The sequence below is a fragment of the Ochotona princeps genome, chromosome 30, assembly GCF_030435755.1.
Source record: "Ochotona princeps isolate mOchPri1 chromosome 30, mOchPri1.hap1, whole genome shotgun sequence".
NCBI classification, from domain to species: domain Eukaryota; kingdom Metazoa; phylum Chordata; class Mammalia; order Lagomorpha; family Ochotonidae; genus Ochotona; species Ochotona princeps.
In genome coordinates, this window is record NC_080861.1 from 12,878,486 (window position 1) to 12,892,416 (window position 13,931).

The 13,931-nt window shown below is 45.3% G+C and overlaps 1 protein-coding gene across 2 annotated transcripts in view; it reads right to left on the reverse strand.

Moving 5' to 3' along the window:
- Positions 1–13,931, reverse strand: part of NEK10 (NIMA related kinase 10) — a 155,935-nt gene that overhangs the window by 112,500 nt on the left and 29,504 nt on the right. For both annotated transcript variants that reach the window (XM_058657180.1, XM_058657179.1), the window contains exons 7-13: positions 12,844–12,885; positions 11,115–11,193; positions 10,288–10,355; positions 8,062–8,141; positions 7,556–7,642; positions 4,083–4,307; positions 237–376 (exon numbers count right to left, since the gene is read on the reverse strand). In XM_058657180.1, the coding sequence (XP_058513163.1) occupies positions 237–376; positions 4,083–4,307; positions 7,556–7,642; positions 8,062–8,141; positions 10,288–10,355; positions 11,115–11,193; positions 12,844–12,885 (721 nt within the window). The remainder of the gene's footprint in view (positions 1–236; positions 377–4,082; positions 4,308–7,555; positions 7,643–8,061; positions 8,142–10,287; positions 10,356–11,114; positions 11,194–12,843; positions 12,886–13,931) is intronic.

The following is a 13,931-nucleotide window of genomic DNA, read 5'->3' on the forward strand; positions in this document are numbered from 1 at the left end:
GATTAGCTTCTCAATGAGTTCAGAACATGAACAGGAGAGAAAAGTTTGCTGTATAACTCACCTGTAAGCACAGCACTGGCTTAGGGCAACCGTATGGGTTTAACTCGACATTTTTGCAAACTTATTAGAAATACCTAATTGACCCTACCGTCCTCATTTTAAAACAGAGAGGCATAACACAACATAACAAATTGTACAGCATCACATAATAAGCCATGGTCACATAGCATGAATACCTGCTTGGAGAGAGAAGATGTTTTCTTGTATTTCCCGAGGGCTTAAGTCTTCGGACAGATGGAGCTGCTGGATCCGGCCTGCCGCATTTGCACTGGACAAGCTCCCGAGGGAGGAACGATCAGAAACAAAATTTCTGTCTCTGAAAAAGCAAGGTAAATCCACAGATGCTCTATGAGCTTTCCTTTGGGTTCAGTCTTCTCTCCTGCGTTATCTGCACCGTCTCACCTTCCTTGCGGTGAGATGTTAGCGTGTGGAGTGAGGCAGCACTCACTCCTGTATCTCTCTCACGGCTGCTGCACCTACGACTGTCCCCTATTTCCACAAGGGACCCCCCTTTCCCCGCTCTCCGCAGGCGACCACCTTTGCGAACTGTCTTTTCTTTCACTCAACTCACATGAATACATCTCAGTTTTCATTCTTCTCAACTCCTTTTTCTGTAAAATTCTCTTTTCTACAATACCTTTCTTTTTTTGTTTCTCTCTCTCTCTCTCTCTCTTGGATCTGTTATCTATGAGTTGACAACTGCCGTACAAGCCTCGCCTTTGACTTCCTAATTGTCTTCATTTCCTAGTATTGTTTTTTTTTTTCTCTCTGCATTCTATATAATTTTTCCACCTTCTCTATTTCAGTACTCTCGGTGTTTTTCTGATATCCTGTTTCACTCGGCAGTTCTGTGGATGTTAATTAGCTCCTGTAGTTTTTACGCTACAATCTCCTAACCTACCCACTGTCTTATTATCTCTTCATTCATCTCATTTCACGGACTCAGGTTCTGTTCACTGTGTTTGATAAAGTGTGGCATTTGTTTTTCCGTGTCCCTAGTTCACTGTCTTCTACAATACATGAACTTCTCAACTGTTCCTGGTCTGCTTTGTTCTCTTAATTAATTAATTTGAAAGACAGAGGACAAACAGAGTGAAGTATACACCACTTCACTCCCCAGATAGCTGAGATGGCCAGAGCTGGGCCAGTCTGAAGCCAGAAGCCAGGAGCTTCTTCCGAGGCTCCCACATGAGTGCAGGGTCCCCAGGGCCATGGGCCAGCCTCCACTGCTTTCCCGGGTCATTAATAAGGAGCTGGATTGGAAATGGAACATCTGGGACTCAGGCTGGTACCCATATAGGAAGCTGGTGTAACAAGTATTTAGCCTGCTATATCACAATGCTGGCCCCTACTTCTTTGTGTTTTATGCCTGCAGCTCTGTCTGAATTCCTATGTGCCAAATATGACATAGATGGGATCTTCTTGATTTCTGTCCCTGATCATTTGGGTCCACGGGTATCCCTTCTTCAACGAGTACAGGTAGGAGCTTAAAGACGGTCACAATCTGGCGATCCTATCAGTCAACAAAGTTGTCTTCCAACTCAAACGGTAGGGAATCTCTCTGACTTATCAAGAGCTTGGAGCCCTTTGGGAACTTGCTTTGACTGAGGACTGCAGATCACGGGGCACGAGCAGGCTTCTAAACACCGCCCTGACAATACTGACTATTCATACTCAAGCCACCAGACTACCTGGCAGCCTCCACCCCACGACCTGCTCCAGGCAGCCCAAGGGCAGGTGCAAGCTGTGAACTGATCAGTGTTTACCCAGCTGGGGTCATAAATTCCCCCTACGTTCTAGAAACATACTTAACACTGAATAAGGGTTAGTCAATATCATATTCCCAAGGAAGTGCTTTCCAGCACTAATGCATGGAAACAAGTTGCAAAACAACACCTTCAACATGAAATTTTTTTTCTGTTATGAATAATTATAACGGAAATAACAGAGAAAAAAGCCAGTACCTTATACTAGACTTAACTCTGTATAAGAAAAAGGCAGATTTTCATCACGGAAGTATTGCTAAGTGATTGTAGAATTTTTATCATTAAAAATAGCTACTTTCAGGCCTAGCATAGTAGCCTAGTGGCTAAAGTCCTTGCAGGGATCCCATATGGGTGCCGGTCCATGTCCTGGCAGCCCCGCTTCCCATCTAGCTCCCTGCTGGTGGCCTGGGAAAGCAGTTGGGAACAGCCCAAAGCCTTGGAACCCTGTAGCCACGTGGGAGACCCAGAAGCGGTTCCTGGCTCTTGGCTTCGGTCAGCTCAGCTGGCAGTTGTGGTCACTTGGGGAGTGAATCAATGAATGGAAGATCTCCCCCTCTGTCTCTCCTCTTCTCTGTATATCTGACATAAAATATCATATCTGATATAAAAATAAATAAATCTTTTTTAAAAAAATAGCTACTTTCTGACAGGACAAACCTCAGCTGTTATAATAGGTCTGATTGTCATTTCTAAGTAATCTATAATCAACATCATCATTATCACCATCAAAATTCTACAACTGCAAGCAAAAAATATTTATTTATTTAGCAATTGCAATTATTTTGACCAAAGAGCTAGTTCACTATGTCACAGTATATATCAAAGATTTATCATTTATATCTTAAAAATAATGGAGGAGCAGGTGCTGGGCTGAGCGGAAGCAATTACTTGCCACATTGGAGTGCCTGGATTGGAACCCTGCCTCCATTTCTAATTCCAGATTCCCGCTAATACACAATCCAAGAGGGAGCGTGAGATGGCTCAAGATCTTGGGTCCTTCCTCCCACGTGGGACCCCCGACGGAGCGTCCAGTTCCCGGTTTCTGATCCAGCCCTGGTTCCTGTGGGTCTCCGTGGAGTGTGTCAGTGGACGCAAGATCTCTCCGTCTGTCTCTCCCTCTTTCTCTCAATATAACCTCTGCTTCTCAAAGACATGCAATGATTTTTTTAAAGAAAAGAGTACTTGGCATTTTTATGTGAATTTCGTTAAAGCAGACAGCTCATCCGTGGTCTACAAGTGTTTCTCCTTTGTTGCAGTAATAACAGAAACCACGAGCACAGCGACAGCTTGGCTCCGCCCTCGCGCTTCGAAATGTTCCCTCAGAATGATAAAAGGTACGAAATCTTAATTGTACTGATTTGGTAACATCCGGTTATATTAAAATTGACAAGTCACTCTTTTTAATAGGATGGACTTTATGCACATATTACTGATCAGACGCATGATGCCTTTCATACCGCCATATGTATTTTTAACTCTGATTCAGCATCTGCAGGGCTGAATTATGCTTTCTTGGGTCATCGAATTTTCCCACAGATGAGACCAAAAAATTATATTCTTACTGGATACTTCATCAAAAAAATAGCAGCTGCATTGCAACATACTTTCAAAGAATTTCCATTTGAAACTATTTTAGCAACTTAACAATAAGACTATTTCCCCATCCTCATGAATAAGGATATCACTGGAATCTTACTCCTTGGAATCCTACTTTTAAAACAGAGATTATATGGAGTGGGCGTTGCAACACAGCAGTAAAGCCAACATTTGCATCCGGCTACTCCACTTCCAATCCAGCTCCCCGCTAATGTGGATGGGAAAGCAGTGAAAAACAGCCCACATGTTTGTGCCCCTATATCCACACGGGAGACCCAGGAGAATCTCCAGGTTGCTGGCATGGCCCTAGCTGCTATGGCCACTGGGAGAGTGAACCAGCAGATGAAAGATCTCTGTGTGTGTGTGTGTGTGTGTGTGTGTGTGTGTGCAACTCTGCTTTTAAAAAGTGGTGTGGGGGAGAAAACATTGGTATCTCTAAAACATCAACAAATTGCCATCCCACATCCCTAGGTGCTGGTATCGTTTGACAGCAAAGAGCAGCCTCCTCCCCTATGGAAAGAAGAAGAAAGAAGAAAGAAAAAGAAAATATCCCACCCACTTTCCTCCAGGCCTGAAGCTCCCCACCCTGACCAGAGGACCACAGGAGTACGCATCTCTCAACTCTATAAACACCATTAGGGACACCCGTCTCCGACTCACCCTCGCAGAAGGTGCAGGAGCTGCTTGATGCCTCCCCACACACGGATCTCCGCGCTGGTCTCGGGGTCCTCGCACACCTGCACCAGGATCCAGACGACACTCCAGAGCAGCCTCAGGTGGTCGGAGTGGAGCAGGCTCAGCAGGACTGGGATGCCCTCGTAGAGCTTTACCTGTTCCTTCACCTGGGGCTCTGCACACAGCAGGCGCAGCAACTCTGCTGTCAGCCTGGAAGGGCACGGGCATGATGGGACAGGCAGAGATCCACAGCGTCACCAGTCGGTGGCTTTGCCACTGCATGCAACGCAACACTGATATTTTCCACATCACGGATCGACACAGGCTTTCGGTCAAGAGCCACATCAAAGTCAAGTGGTTTTTTTGGCTTTACTGGCTGTACAACCTCTGTTACGACTACTCAGTTATACCAAGACAGCATGAAAGCTACCACAAACAGCACACAAAAGTGAATGGGTACGCCTGTGTTACAATAAGCCTGTATTTACAGAGACACGCGGCACAGGCCAAATGTCGCCTTCAGGTCGTACTTTGGTGGCCACAGTTCGAAGTTAGACCCTTATGTTATCTTTATTGGGCTCACCAGAAGCCTACCGATCAGCAGGTATATACCCAACTACAAACTCTGGGACTAGCACTGTGCTGCAGAGAAGTAAGCAAATGGCCTTACTCTGGTTCTCAGGAACCTAGACTGCAATTGCAAAAATAAAACCCTCATGGTAAATGTCAAAGTTGCTGTAGTTCACAGTAGTCCAGTGCAAAGTGTCCGGCGCTACCCAAAGAATGAAACAGATCAGGGCCTGGCACAATGGCTCAGTGGCTAAAATCCTCACCTTGCATGTTCCGGAATCCCATATGGATGCTCGCTCATGTCCCAGCTGCTCCACCTCCCATCCATCTCCCTGCTTGTGGCCTGGGACAGCAGTAGAGGACTGCTCAAAGCCTTGGGACCCTGCACCTCTACAGGAGACCTGGAAGAAGCTCCTGGCTCCTGGCTTTGAATTGGCTTAGCTCTGGCCATTGCAGCCTTTTGGGGAGTGAGCTAGCAGATGGAAGATCTTTCTCCTGTATCTCTTCTCTGTAACTCTTTCTTTCCAATGAAAATAAATAAATCTTTATTTTTTTAAAAAAAAGAGAATTAAATAAAACTGATAGTTGTGGCACAAGGCCCAGCTGAGCCAGGGCACTTTACAAAGACACAGGTTTCCCAGAGCCAGGCCAGTTTCCAGTTCTCAGTATCAGATGGTGTCACCCATTCTCACGGCTGCACATCCCCAGTGAAGGCACTGCTGCCCGCCGAAGAGCTGGCTATGTGGGCACCCCACGAGTGCGTGGGGAACAAGACACCAGGGCCGAACTCCACATCCCTGTCCTCCTCCCCACACCTATGTTCCTGATAACTCCACTCTTGATCTTATTACTCCTCACGAACACCATATTTTCAATTTTGCAAGCCAGAAAACTGGGAGCCAAAAGGATGAATCTCCTTACATATCCTGCACTGCCAGCAAGAGCCCTCAGTACACCCTATCTGCTGCGCATCACCCAGGTTTAACTCCCACAAAAGTCACACAACTTGCTAACGCCACCACTCTCCTATTCTTGGCATCCCTGAGCACCCTCAAACCCCTCGGCCATCTTCCACCTTCACAATCTCATTCCCATGTCACACGTAATTCCTTGCGCCTGAACCAATTTCCTGTGGCTCCTCTCCCTCCGTAACTTTGCTGCGCTGACATGAAGACCATGCAGTGGAGGGGCCAGTATTGTGACGCAGTGAGTGGAACTGCCACCTACAATTCCGGCATCCCATGGGGGGGCACTAGTTCAGATCTTGACTGTTCCACTTCACATCCTGCTCCCTGCTAAAGCACTTAAAAAAGCAGCGGACAAAAGCCCAAGCGCGTGGGCTTCTGCTGCCAATGGGAGCCACACGCCTGAAACTCTAACCTCCTAGCTTCAGCCCGGCCCTAGCTAGACCATTAGTCATTTGGGGAGAGAAACAGCAACTATCTCTCTCTCTCTCTCTCTCTCTCTCTCTCTCTCTCTTTCTCTTTCTCTCTGCTTTTCAAATAAATTAAAAAAAACATGAGTTCATCAGTAAAAGTATCCTTTACTTTTTTAATAACTTTCTACACCAAACAGTCCCTCCTTCAAAGTGGATCTCAATTTACTTTCACACCTTCACCCATCTCCACACACACTGTTATTGAAGTAATCTTTCAAACAAAATAAATACGCTCACGCATAAAATCTGTTCATCCCTCTAATGTCCAAGATTTTTTAAAAATCATATTTTTGCTTACCACACGGAGTCCATCATGACAGCAGCAAATCTATCTGTCGCCTCATATTTATAACATATAAAATCTTTAAAATCACAGGGTTACCGTGCACAACAAATGGGTTAACACAGAAAAGTACTTAGAGATGTCCCTGGAAGCTCCAAGTTTAACTCATCCTTCACTGTCTGCCCTCATCTTTTGGCACATCCTATACTCCCCTGCAGCTGTGCCCACCGTGTACTGTCCTCTCACACACCCAAAGTCATGCCTTGGCATGAGAACATGTTCTCATTTCACTTCTTCCCTCCCTCCACCGACCTATCCCCTCTTTCTTCGAGGGATGCTGGCACAGCACCTCCACTAACTCAGCGGGCCCTGCTCTCTCCTTTGCAAAGGCTCTGTGAGCCCATCTGCCGCCCCATTCAAATCCCCATACTGAGACAGATGATTGACCTGTCCGTCTCCACCCTACATTACAGCTTCACGTGTGGACCGTCTTTGATTTTCCAACCCCTGGTACTCCGTGGCACCTTGCTTGTGGAGTAAGTTCAGAGAAGGGAGCAAACTCCCGTCTGTATTTAACACTCCTACTAAAGCATGAAATCAGAGTGAAAGGAGAGTACTGAAGGATTTACTGTTAAGTGTCAGGGCTGGCTTTCTGTCTATCTTCCATCTTCAGAAACTTAAAACATTTCACACTAGATTATCAAGTGGTGTATATTAAAACTCTAAATACAATACAACCTAACAACTATTTGCTTAGAAATAGCTCTTCTTTTGAGCAATATGCAATCTAAATGAAAACAAATCCATTTTTTTGTGTCAGATTTAATTTTTGAGTTATAATAAGTGACCACAATACGAGTCAGGAGTCAGTTTTATTTATGTTGGCACCTTAAACAAAATGGATTTTTTACCTAAAAGCACAGATGCAGGTAAATCCGATAAGCAAAAAAACACTAAAAACACAATCATAAGATTGACCTAAAAGTGATGTGGAGCAAAAGATAAAGCAGTATGCCTCTTTGCTCTAAATTCCTTATGTAAACTTAAACAGAAAATAAATGCCAAGCTCACAGCGTTCAATTCACAACATAAACAGCATGATAGACATAAAAATAAGCACTCACTCTAACAGAAGACATTGTCTTTTCCCCCGATAGCAGCCCCTACCTTTTAGAAAGCAGGTCATATTCATGTAGAATCATCAACAGATTTTCCACAATGTTGAGTTCACTTATCTTTTCCCTGCATTCTGGACTACAAATCAGAACATGTTAGTAAAAGCATAGTAAAAGCTTACTGTAACCACTTAGCTAATATCTTGGTTTTAACTATATCTCAAAGAAGAGGTTTTTTATTTTTTTTAAAAAAAGAAATCATGTTATTTACTAAAACACACTGATCCACTTATTGCCTGAAACATATACTTAAAATCTTTTCTTGAAATACTTCAGGCCAGGTAGAAGCAGAAAACATTTAACCGTCATTTGCCTCTCTAACTTACATTTTAAAATGAGGCTTTCCATCCAAATCCTCTTCAATACACAAATGTTATTTCACGTTTATTTTTCAATCACGTGAACTAGGTAGGTAGAATATCAACTGACCTCTACTGCCCTACCCTGAATTACACCGCACCTGCAGCAGAACTGGAAAATACGGTAAAATTCACTTACCTTTCTGCTAAGCTTGCCAGAGCTAGAAGGGCACCCAGGAGGACATTTGTGTCTCGGGCACTGAGCAGATTTACCAAAGTCTGAAAAGCGAAAGCAAACAAAGTTTAATTACACATGTGCTGCAAGTTCCTTGAGCGGCATAATGTTTGCTTCTAAAGATCAAAGAAGTTGAACTTTCATTTTGCTTAATATTTTAAAGTATCTGTGAAAACAAAAACAAGAAACATATGTAGGTTCTTTCTTCTTTTTTTGTGGTCAGTATAGAGGTTTATTTTTTAAGATCTTTTTTTTTTTTTTAATTTGAAAGGCAGAGTACAGAGGAGAAAGAGAGAGACATAAGGGAGAGAACTGTCAGCTGCTGATTGAGTCTCTGATGGCAGCAGTGTGTAGCACCGGGCCAGGCACAGCCAGGAAACCGGGACTCCAGGGAATCAGGCACTTGGGTCATCTTCTGTTGCTTTCCCAGGAGCTCTAGGGACAGAGTTGGACAGGAAGTGGAACAGCCAGGATTCAAACCGATGCTGGGCTTCCAACAGGTGCTCATAGGGGATCCTGGTGTCACAGGCATAGTGGCTCACCCACTGCACCACAAAAGAACACCAGCTGTAGAGGTTTACCTTTAAAAGGCATTTTTTTTTATCAAATATGCCAATAGTTTAGTTATTTGCTCGGGACACTGTGTTTTGGAGAATGTCTCCCTGTAGCCCAGGGACATCACATGACAACCTGCTTGTCACACATCCCTGGGAATCCTGCTCTACTGCTTCAGATCTCTCCCCAGGGACAAGCATCAATTCTAACACTGGTGGCCGTCAGCCGTCAGCAGACCCTTGTGTACGGCAATTTCCAAATCATGAAACTGTTTTTCAGACTGCCATGATTGAAGCTTTCTCCCCCTGCCCAAGGTGAGGCGAGACACACCAACACCCAGCACCAGCACCAAGTATTACAATGCTTCCCGCAGATTTCCCAGCGCTGTGGAAGGAAACCATTGGGTCTCTCGCGTATTACCCCAAGCATGTGACTGGGCGCAGTGTCAGCCAGAGCTCCTCAGGGCGGCTGCCCTCGGTTCCCATTCACCCGAAGTCTGCTCTCTACAGCTTCGGAACTCAAAGTCCTCCCAGCCGCCCTGCCATAGACCATTTCACACACTGCTTACACATACTCCGGGCCAGAACTGCAGCTTCAGCAACAGCTACTGACACCTTCTGATGTTCTAGGCATCCGTTACATGCAAATTTCCCCCTCTGTAATTCCACTTTTTTGTTGTTGTTTCTAATTTCAAACAATTGTATTACTAGTATGAGTTCCAGTGACTGGAGTTCCTTCGCAATCAAGACAACACACGAAAGGGGCGGCAGATGACAAGCTTAAGTTGGTGTGTGTCCATCAGCCAAGCGGAAGACCCCAGGAGAGCTCCCAGCCTGGCCCAACACAACAGCGGGTATTCAGGGAGTGCAGGGTCAGTGGGTACCTACCCGCTTCCCCGCCTCTACAACCAAATAAGAATAAACGATTTCAAACATTGTTGTCTTGATCAGTGCAACAGAAGGCTGCTGACATGAACACTGTGCACCTGTTATCGGCTTATACCCTCCGGCCCTGGGCCACGAGCTGTCTGTGATGCTACACTGCGGGATGGCCGTGGGCCCACAGGCACGGCAAAGAGAACTGAAACGAAGTCCCACGTGGATACCAGCCAATCAGGCTCGATTGAGTTTGTTTTAATTAAATCTGCATCCGTTCATCTTAAAAGCTGAAGACATCTGCTTGTAATATCATTTTACCTTGGCCATGAGTCTGAATCCTAGTAACATACCTTTACTCAACCACTTTAGATTTGCAAGCAGTGGCAATTTTCATGCGGTTCAAACTACTGCAACTGCACAGGACATCTAGAATCTATGTATACACACACACACACATATCTTTTGTTTATTTTTATCTATAAACACATACCTAGTGTCAGATTACATATAGCTGAAGTTTTTTTTTAAGTATAAAGTAAATTAAGCCATAAATTTGGTACTAACTAAATTTCCCAGAAAAAAAAAAAAACAATTTCCCAAACCTTTATTTTCCTTTACTCCTTGGACCGGTACAGAACATCCATAGATTCCCCACCTGAGACGGGGCTAGCGGGTGTCAGGGTCGTGACAGCACAGGCTCAGGCGCATGAGCCCGTGGCGCGTGGGGCTGAAGCACGCTCCCTCAGGGACCACTCACCTTGTGGGCTCCGCTGCTGGTGACCCACTCCCTCTGGTCTCTGACAGCAGCAAGCTTTTGAAAAATATCTATAAAGGAAGCAAACGGTTCAAAGAAGTATCTGGAGTTATAACGCATGGGTTCCTCCTAGAATCCTGGCTCTGGCCGAAACAGGGAAATGTAACACAGCCTGATACCTTCTCGTTTTATAAGGTTAGTGAGTTAATGGAACACAGAAATCCCCAGAAGGACAACCCTCGCTTTTGGCTTAAAGTTAAGCCAGGCCCTTCCCATCATTTTGAAGTTCAAAGCGAGGCCTGTTCTTCAACATCCTTCTTTCGAAGATTGCACTGTGCAGAGAGGGGATGGACCCAGCAAGGTTCCACAGCTGAGGGACAGAGGCATCCTCACAGAGATGTCCCGGGGGCCTGGGGCTTACTGCGCCTGTCCCTCCTCGGGCATCAGCACAGGTGCGCTGCTTCTAGAGCCACAGTGGCGCTTTGCTTTTTTTCAGGCTCTGAATATATCAGAATCTAGGAAGCAGGAACTGTGATGAACCCAATCTTGTAGAGGGAAACCGAATATTCTCCAGCACCTCAAAGATGCAAAAATTGTATGTATTAAAGCTGCGCTGATTAAATCGGAAGCCTTTCTTACATTGCAACAAATGTGCAGGCAACATTTGTAAGTGACAAGCTTTTCTTCTGGGTATTTCTTGCCACTGATTATGACAATTGGCACCGGGCTCCCGACATCCCAAAGTTCATCTTCCTCTGCAGCAGACACCACACTGCGTATTCTACCAAGGTCACGAAGCCGGCCTTGTCGCCGCCGACGACAATGCTTACATGTCATGTTGACCAGCTTATCCACGCTGTGCTGCTCTTCTGCGTAGCCCAGGTACTCGTTGGCCGCCATCTCCATGTACTGCAGACATGAACAAGCTGGTCAGAGACGGTGGACGCCCACAGCTAACGAGGTACAAGACCTGCAGTTCCTAGAAGGAACTGTAGGTGGCGAAATAAATCCACCACATAATAGTGCTCCCTCTGGACCAGTCTCGCTCAAGCAGTGAAGGTGGTTGGTTGCCTGTCTGGATTCTCCCCCCTCCCTTCCCAAGCCCTGAAGCTGATGGAGAGACCACGTAAAAGACAACATGAAGTTCCCCCAACTCGCCAAGATGACTTGTGAGTGAACGAGGATGTGCAGCAGTTTTCTCCAGCGTGACTCCAAGTATCATTTTTACAATGCACTGTGTATATTTTACTGACCTTATGTGTTACAATATCCTAAGCTATACCTAGCTGTTATACACTTGGCACAAATAATGAAAATAAAATGGGCACAGGTGGATTGATAATTTCTCACTGGGTGACTGGCTGGGATAAGAAACAGGCCCAGAGACGCACATCCAACTTCTGAGAGTGTAACAGAACTTCAAGTTGAATAAGCATAGGGTCGCCATCGTGGGGTGAGTAGGTTCAGCTGCCACCTACAACGCTGGCATCCTATACGGGAGCTGATTTATGTCCTGGCTGTTTCGCCTCCTATCCAGCTCCCTGGCAGCAGAGGGTGGCCCAAGTTTTTTGGACCCTGCAACAATGTGGGAGACCTGGGTGGAGTTCCTGGCTTCATCCTGGCCCAGCACTGGCTGCTACGAACATTTAGGAAGTGAGCAGGCAGATGGAAAATGTCTCTCCCTCCCTCTCTCTCTCATACTCTCTCTCTCTCTCGCTTTAGCTGTGATTTGCAAGTAAATAAATCAATCTTTAAAAAAAAAGTGGGTAAGTAGGTCCTTTACAACATAATCTTGTGAAACACTGTTTTCACTGAAATACACAATAAATAGCAAGTAATTTAAAAACTGAGCCTTAGAAACAAAAATTAGACATGGATCAATTTCCACAGGATGAGCATGTAATAAAATACCCTTGATGCTAAGTTCCCATTAGACTTAACCTTCCATTCATTCAGAATGAATTTGTAGATCCACAAGTATATTATGAAAATCTTTCTTTCCACACACAGGACATGTTTTAGGAGACTGGGCTATGTCAACTCAGTGACACGCGCGGAAGTTCTGTTACTGCAGTAAGAAACCCAAGCCTTTGAGCCTCACCCAGTTATTCTCCTTCGATAGTTACCAAACAGAAAACTAAACAAAGTCAAAATCATTCCTTACTTTCTCATGTCCTTATTAATGAGCATAGTTCTTTACTCCATGTGGAAGATGTTTTGAACAGCTTTGCAATCTTTTTTTTTTTTCTCCCCTGTCTGCTGATGTGTATGATGCCAAGGACTTGAAAATCTGCCAGCCAACACCTATCCTTTGGCATTTCTAACTAGAGACAGGGGACCTTTTATAGTGGCTTTTGGTTTCAGCGGGCTGGGGGGCGGGGGGGCCCAGGGCACAGTTATCCAGAATAAACTGTCCCTCCCGGCTAGGAATATCGTGTTTCACCTTCACACTGCTCAACCAGGAAACCACCTGCTGTCATCATGTAGCTGCTTGATCGCTGGCCAGAGCGTGCCACGAAGGCAGAAAGGGCAGACCAGCCAACGCCAGAGGAGCCTCACCTGAGCTAGGTTCTCAATGCCGCCCAAGCTGTGCAGGATTTCCTGAAGAAAAGAAAACCACACAACATGGGTCAGCGATGAGCGCAGAGAACGGTACATCACACACCACCTCCTTACTGAGATTTATAATTGTTGATTTAACATTCACAATCTAACATAAATATGGAAACTTTAGAAGTATTTCTACCCTTACTGCATTTCAGAGACAAATACAAAAGTCAGGGGTCACAGTAAAGAGAAGCAATTTATGGAGTCGGCACCATAGCATCACACATGAGCTTAGGTTTGAGTCCTGGCTGCTCTGCTTCCAATCCAGCTCCTCGTCAATGGCCTGGGCAAGCAGTGGAGGGGTTGGTCCAGGGCCCTGGTCCTTGCACCTGTGCGGGAGACGCAGAAGCACCTGGCTCCTGGCTTCAGACTAGCCTCGTTCAGCCATTACAGTCATCTGCGGAGCAAACCAACTAAAAGGAAGAGCTCTTTCTGTCTCTCTCTCCTCTCCTCACCTCCCTCTTCCTTCTCTCTAATTCTGACTTTCAAATAAAGGCAAATAAATCTTTTTTAAAAGATAGAGCACAGGCAAAGGAGTTTGTGCTTGGAACCACAGCCTGCCTGCCCACGGTTTCACATCATCCAGTGTTAGCTGGGAGGTGCTAGTAGCGATCTCTTTCATTCAACCCTCTAATACTGCAGATGCAAAACAAACCAGGGCCCAAAAAGGCAAGTCCTTTTGCCTTCTTGACAGGATCTGGAGGAGCGCAACATCACCAGATTCCCAGGACCTTCCCATGGGTTTCTGCAATGACAGCAATAGTCGCAAAAGCCCCTGGGAGGGTATGGAAACTCAGACTTTCAGCTTACCCACCCCAGACATACTCAATCACAATGCATGCTTCAACATGCTCCCTAGGTCATTTTTATGAACTATGTGTTTTATGAAGCATGTAGGCTATTGGGCTTTCACTTCAAATCATTAGATTACTTTGTCTTACTAAACCCATACTCTAAACAAATATAAATATAATATGAGCACAGTGTCTTCTAGGCCAGGACTTCACATTCAGTTCCAATAAGTATACACTTCATTGCAT